General features: G+C 48.1%; 2 protein-coding genes across 2 annotated transcripts; one reads left to right on the forward strand and one right to left on the reverse strand.

Moving 5' to 3' along the window:
• Positions 1-110: 110 nt before the first annotated feature.
• Positions 111-4165, reverse strand: TREMEDRAFT_58586 (uncharacterized protein; the record flags this gene model as incomplete). Its single annotated transcript, XM_007001255.1, has 4 exons — positions 111-1882; positions 1930-2600; positions 2836-3139; positions 3193-4165. The coding sequence occupies 4 exons, from the start codon at positions 4163-4165 to the stop codon at positions 111-113; spliced, it is 3720 nt and encodes a 1239-aa protein (XP_007001317.1).
• Positions 4166-4599: 434 nt separating this feature from the next.
• Positions 4600-6234, forward strand: TREMEDRAFT_58587 (uncharacterized protein; the record flags this gene model as incomplete). Its single annotated transcript, XM_007001256.1, has 3 exons — positions 4600-5322; positions 5364-6038; positions 6079-6234. The coding sequence occupies 3 exons, from the start codon at positions 4600-4602 to the stop codon at positions 6232-6234; spliced, it is 1554 nt and encodes a 517-aa protein (XP_007001318.1).
• Between the last annotated feature and the right edge of the window lie 54 nt (positions 6235-6288).

Raw genomic sequence — 6288 nt, forward strand, 5'->3', positions numbered from 1 at the left:
CACCCAACAACCCTTCCGCCCTCACACGCCAATCTGCTAACCTACTCTCGCATTGTCTCAGATAACTCAACAAAACCGGTAAATTCTCCGGAGTTAGAGCTACTGTCATTTCACCCTGATTTACCCTTGTTTTCCTTTTCCCACATTTTCCCTTCTGCATCACTTTGCTTATCTATCCTTGCTCCATCTGTATCTATTAACTTTGTTTTCCCCTTTTCTAATCCACCATTATCGTGATTGACTGTCCCAGATTGATCCGACTTGTTCACGTTGAATGCTTGAGGGTCTGATCGGTTTGTCGTATTTGAAGAAGAAGAAACTTGTTGTCCAGCAATCTCAAATTTCTTCCAAGATTTATCAGGTGAACTAGGAAATCCTAATCCTATATCCCTCCTTCTCGGTCTTACAGTTTCACCTCCCATCACGTCATCTTGTGATACTTTTTCCAATGTCACCTTTTTTTCTTGTATCGTATCAGATCTTACATCACCTTCAGTAGTATGATGTGAAGAATGAATATCGGAATGTATCATTTGATCCGGTGGTATTTCTTCCGGAGCGGGAGTAGAAGATCTTTTAGATTGTCCTGAAAATCCAAAAGTGGAATTACTAGTCCATCTCATTTCCCTTTCTTTACCATGTTTCAAAAAACCGAACACTGCTGCAGTAGGTGAAGTTGAACCTCTTCCCCAACCACCACCACTTCCTTCACTTTTATCAGATCTACTTGAATGTCTTCTTCCTAATACTGGTTTAGACCCAACTTCCATTTGACTGGAATCTTCTTGTATAGAAGGAGAAGAGAAAGGAAGTGAAGTTCGATCTTCTTCTTTTGATCTACGTGATTCTCCAGAAACTCGTTCTCTGACTAAATCGGACCAATTACCTGAAGAGGTACGGAAAATATTACGAATGTTAGGTCTTCTTCCTCCTCTTTGAGGGACTGGGGCCATACCAAGGACGGAAAAACTTGATCGGGTGGAAGGAGGTAATGGTGAGAAGGTATCATGGGTACTTGCTGAAGGAAGTGCCGGAGAGATCGGTGAAGTTGGAGACGTCGGAATAGGGTTCGAATTTGGATTTATAGAAGGTTGAACTGGAGCTTTTGGACGTTGATGTTTTAAAGATTTGAGGAAATCTCTTAAACCCGCCAAACCCGATTTGGAGGCTCGAGTTTTAGGATTAACCATAGAAGAAGCAGTATCGGGAGAAGGAAATGAAGAAAATGATTGAGCGTAACTGCTTTCGTCTGGTGATGGCAAGGGGAATCGTGAAAGCTCCGTACGGTCATGATGAAATCTCACTTCTGATGACCGATTGGAAGGTTTCGAATGAATCACAGGCAATGGGGGAAGAGGTAAAGGAGGTGGAGGTAAGTTTGATACTACAGAAGAAGCAGAGACAGTACTGGCTTGTCTGGATGTTATAGGGTTGGAATTTGGATTCGGTGAACGTGTCACAGGTGTACCCAACATAGTTCTTAAAACTTCTAATTGCCTTTTAGTAAGATCTTGTCTGCCCGTACTTGCTCGCCAATTATCTGGACTCGCTTGTGGAGGACCTAAAATATGATTAGACTCGGAAGAATCTTTAAAATTAGGTTTCCGAGGTGTGGTTGTAAAAGTCGAAGTGGAAGGAAGTCGATGAAGCATTGCAGATGCCGAATGAGCCTCATCCGCACTCATGGTGATACGTCGCGAACGAGGAGAAGATGTTTGATTGTCACGTCCCGTAGATCCGACTTCGATCAGCACGACGGCCATTTCCCACCATTGATTGAACTCCGACTCCAGAGAACGGAATAGAGCCAGTTCGTCGGGAGCTCCTGAGATAGCCACTTTGTCACGTAAAGCCGCATGAGTCTCGAGATAGGTCTTCAGAGCTTCGATGTTAGCCTGAATTCATTCAATCGTACGTAGTCTGACTCACTTTCCAATCCTTGAGCGAAATACTTGACAGCTCCGATATCCCGTTTCAATCCCTTTTGCTTCTCCAAAACCGTCTTTGGGATAATAAAGTCATTCCAGCTTTGTCGTCTCTTTTGTTTTTCCGCTTTTTGACGAATGATCTCATCTGAGATAGATGTGGGCATCTCTGACTGCTTGAATGAAGAGCTGGGAGCAGAGATAGATCCATTGGATATGTTTGACTTGATACCCAAATTAGGAGCTGTCGAAGTCGTTGCTGATCGAGTAGGCTTGGAAGGGGAGCCCAAGACAGGCTCCAGCTTTGTTGACACCCGTTTAGACTCAGTCGACGATGAAGATGACGCAGTGCCAAAATTGAGTCCGCTAGATAAGCGACGAGCATGCTTCTTCGACATCGAACTCAGTCTTTTCATCGTGTTGGCAGCAGAAGAGGCGAGACCTGACGACTGGGGCAACCCTGATAAACTGGGAGAGGGCTCGTGATGAGATGAGATCGGGGGCAATGGGGAACTATTGGTGACGCTAGGACCACCAGCAAATCCTTGCCAATCCTCACCATTCCATGGCTCTCGTCCAGCCAACATACGAGGTGCTGGAAGAGCGGAAACGGGACGTATCTTCTGTCTTCTCCTGGGCGTTTTCCCGTCCTGCTCAGTCTCGGTATCACTATCACTATTTGGGAGTGTCATAGGAGCGGGAAAGGAGTGAGAATGTGGCAAGGGTGGAAAGGGCGGGATAAGACAGATGAGCAGATGAAGCGTTATATGGCGACCCAGGAGATGGAGAGGGCAGATGAAATCCACGAGAAAAAGATCGAGAAGAAGGAGGTCGAGGAGATTCTTCCCTTTGAGCGCGTTGCGGGTTTGGGATGTGTACCGGTGGTACCGGAGGGACAATATGCACTGACGAGGAGCTCCGATCTGGGCGTGTGTTCGAGAAAGGATACGATGTCGGTGGCGCGTCACTAGATCTAGTAGACTTGCGAGATAAATTGCTAGCTGATCTACGAAGAATGGACGATAATCCAGAAGGGCCTGAGCGATTAGACGAGGAGGCGGACGTTGTGGATGCAGTCGAAGTGTTGCTAGGAGATCGTATGTTGGCCGGCAACGGGGGCACAGGGGGTCTTGGGGATGGGAGAGGAGGGACAGAATCTCCAACAGACGAACTGCGTCTCCGCCGGTGAATTGGAGACCCTCCTAAACTCCCCACTGCTGATTAGTTTTGCCCTTTTTTACTTAGCCTGGCAGAGAAAGTGACTCACGAGTGGGCATCGCATCTCGGGATCCTGATAATCTCTTCCAGAAATTCTTTCTCTTCGGCTCTGTCGGTAGTGGCAGCTCATCACGCTTCGTCTGTTCAGAAACAGGGGACCGGAGACTGGTTTGTATCTGGGCAGGTCTGGCTTCGTCCCTCAAGGCCGGCTTTGATTTCGACCTGGACCTACTACGTGTCTTACCTGGTGGAGGTGGCGGGGGCATCAGTTCACGTGAAGGTTGACGAGGTATTGGAGGTAATGGCAATTGATACGACTCGACTTGCATTGGGCTGGCCAGATTAGGTGAACTCCTATTGAGGATTGGCATGGCAGGAGCGCCTTTCACGTCCCGGGACCAGTCTCCGTGACCAGAGTTGGTCATGGGGACGAAGGAGGTTGACGGGTGACGCTTGACTAATTTGTTCTTGATTGCAGCCGACTGAGATCCCGATCTTTGTCTTGGGGCATGACCTATGTGGGCGAGTTGAGGATAAGACTGCTGAGATAACAGAGGTTGATGGGGGTGAGAAGAGGAAGAGAGCGGAGTTGGGGGGATAGAGCGTGGGTTAGAAGAAGTTAGTCCGATGGAAAATGAGGGAGACATACGAGGGGGAGAGTGCGAGTAAGAGTGAGAGTGGGAAGGAGGAATCTTGAGAGGTGCAGGGACTTTTATAGCCCTGACCGTGCCCTTGTTGGTTGAGACAGGTGGAGGTGGAGACTCGTCCCATGGTAGTTCTGAACTGTTACTTGACCCACTGGCGAAGCTACCGAGAGTTGCTGAAGTGTTCTCATCTTTTTCTACCAGTTTTTCCGGTCGTGGAGGAGCTTCTCGAGGTTTGCTCGTCCGGGAGGGTAAAGCGAATTCGAAATCGTCATCCCAGTTCTCGGCCTGTTTGCGTCTGGAAGGCTTAGATGATTTTTTTGGGGTCTGTGAAGGGGAGCTTGGAGATGTTGGTTCGAGAGATGGTGAAGAAGTCATGATGGGTGGGAATGGAGGAAGGGGAATGAACAGGGTGTATGATCGGTAGGTGGAATGGAAGTGAAGGGCTGAGGAAACGAGGGATCGGATTCTGAGAGTTCACTTCAAGACATGGATCTTCCAACGGTATGAGAAATAAGATCCGACACTTCTATGCTTACTTGAGCTCTGTACTAGGTTGAGAGGATACCAAGTACGACCCAAGGTGAAGAGAAGGTTATTCAGTGTAGAGGTATAGAGTAAGTAGTAAGGAGTTGTGGGTTTCATATGAGTTGAACGCGTCTAGGTTCCAAGTTGAAAGTTGAGTCACGTGATCTCACTCACCCTTCCTACAAAACCTTCTCTTCCACCCACTCTGTACTTACTGTACTCACTCTATACTTACAAGTAATCGTTCCCCACTGTGAGTACGAGCATCTGACACTGTGGCCATCATGTCCGCTGCTCGCCGCTTCTCTTCCAGAGCATCGACACTACTACATAGTTCAAGTCAAAGCAGTCACCGACCCTCCGTCTTTACTACCAACAGATCTGTCTCTTCAGCAGGCGAGAAACCGGACAAGAGAACAGGCCGGAATGTCACTGTCACCGATGCTACCACTACCGACAATGCCTCATGGGACCTTGAAGATCTAGACGGTATAGCTACTCAAGTCATACAAACCCGTCGTTTCAACCGTGCCCCCCTCAAACCTCGCCCCTCATCAGCTCATGCTCCCAAGGACTTACCTACCAATCAATCATCATCTCGCTCCCGTTTCCCCGGTTTGAACATGTCCATCGAACCAGGATTACAAAACATACTGAAAAAAGCACAACCCTTACCCATACTGCCTCCTAACAGTTTACAACCCCCCGTGGTTACGTCAATACAACCTACTCCTCCGCATCGAGACAAACGACCTTGGACTCCATCCCCACCTTCACACAAGAGTCGACCTCTTCATCCTCCGACCGACCCGTACATCCTTTCAGAGCGTTTGAAAACTCACATTAAGAGATCTTTTCCCAAACCCACTCAGGCGGATTTTGACGTGGCTATGAGTATGGTCTATAATGCTCCTCCCCAAATGGCCACCGCTCCTGTGTGGGGAGCGCTTCTCACTTTTTTGGGCCGGGAAGGACGGTTGGATACCATGTGGAGAACTTTCAACGATGTATGTCCCAGTTACTCGGTGGGACAAGTACTGACGATGAGATGAAGAAACGTGGAATACGACCAACCCCATACACTTTCACCATTCTACTCAATGCCTACGCACATGTCCCCAACTCATACCTCCCTCGTTCGTCGCGAACACAATCGGCCATGCTTACACCACGCACACGGGATCGCGTGCAACTGATTTACGACCAATACCAGCAATATCTAAAACGATCACTAGCAGCTGCGTCTGAGCCGAGTGAAACAGCAAAAGCGACATCTTCCAAGTCACGGTCGGTGGGAGGAGACGATTCGAAACAGATTCCCAGACAAATAGACATTGCACCGACCAATGCTTATCTCAAATTTCTCGCGCGATATGATCTCTTGGAAGAAATGCAACAGACGTTCCTACAGATGCCGACGGAAGGACCACTGGCACCTGATGCTTTAACCTACATGATCATGCTCCGTCCGCTCAATTTTGTCAAGAAGTCTCCCGATTTGGAAGATTCATCCCACACTCCTCCTCTGAACGTTATCGGTGAAAAAGTACGACCTTTGATCGACCAAGCTCTCCGCCAAGCTGCTCGAATGGCACCCGTCAGCCTGATCGATTCCACTTTGGCTCAGAAGATCATTCTCGACCTTTCCACAGGTCGACGAGCTGATCAACAACTCTCCGTTAAACTTATCGAAATCTTATACGACTTTGATCATCATCCTCAGGTCCGAGCGATTATATCTAGACATGAAGTTGACGATCAAGTCGTTCCCCATGGTTTGGATCGCATACAAAAATTACCCATCACTTCAGAGGACGCGATGGTCATCATGCAAGCGCTTTCCACAGTGTCCAACTCTTCCGCCTCTCAAGTCGCTCGACTTTCCTCCAATCATCTCATATCGGATCCCTTTCCGATGAGTTCCTTCACTCATTCCATACTAACACCCTCAGTCAAACTGGTGATATCGAAAG

This window comes from Tremella mesenterica (genome assembly GCF_000271645.1).
Source record: "Tremella mesenterica DSM 1558 unplaced genomic scaffold TREMEscaffold_1, whole genome shotgun sequence".
Lineage (NCBI taxonomy): Eukaryota > Fungi > Basidiomycota > Tremellomycetes > Tremellales > Tremellaceae > Tremella > Tremella mesenterica.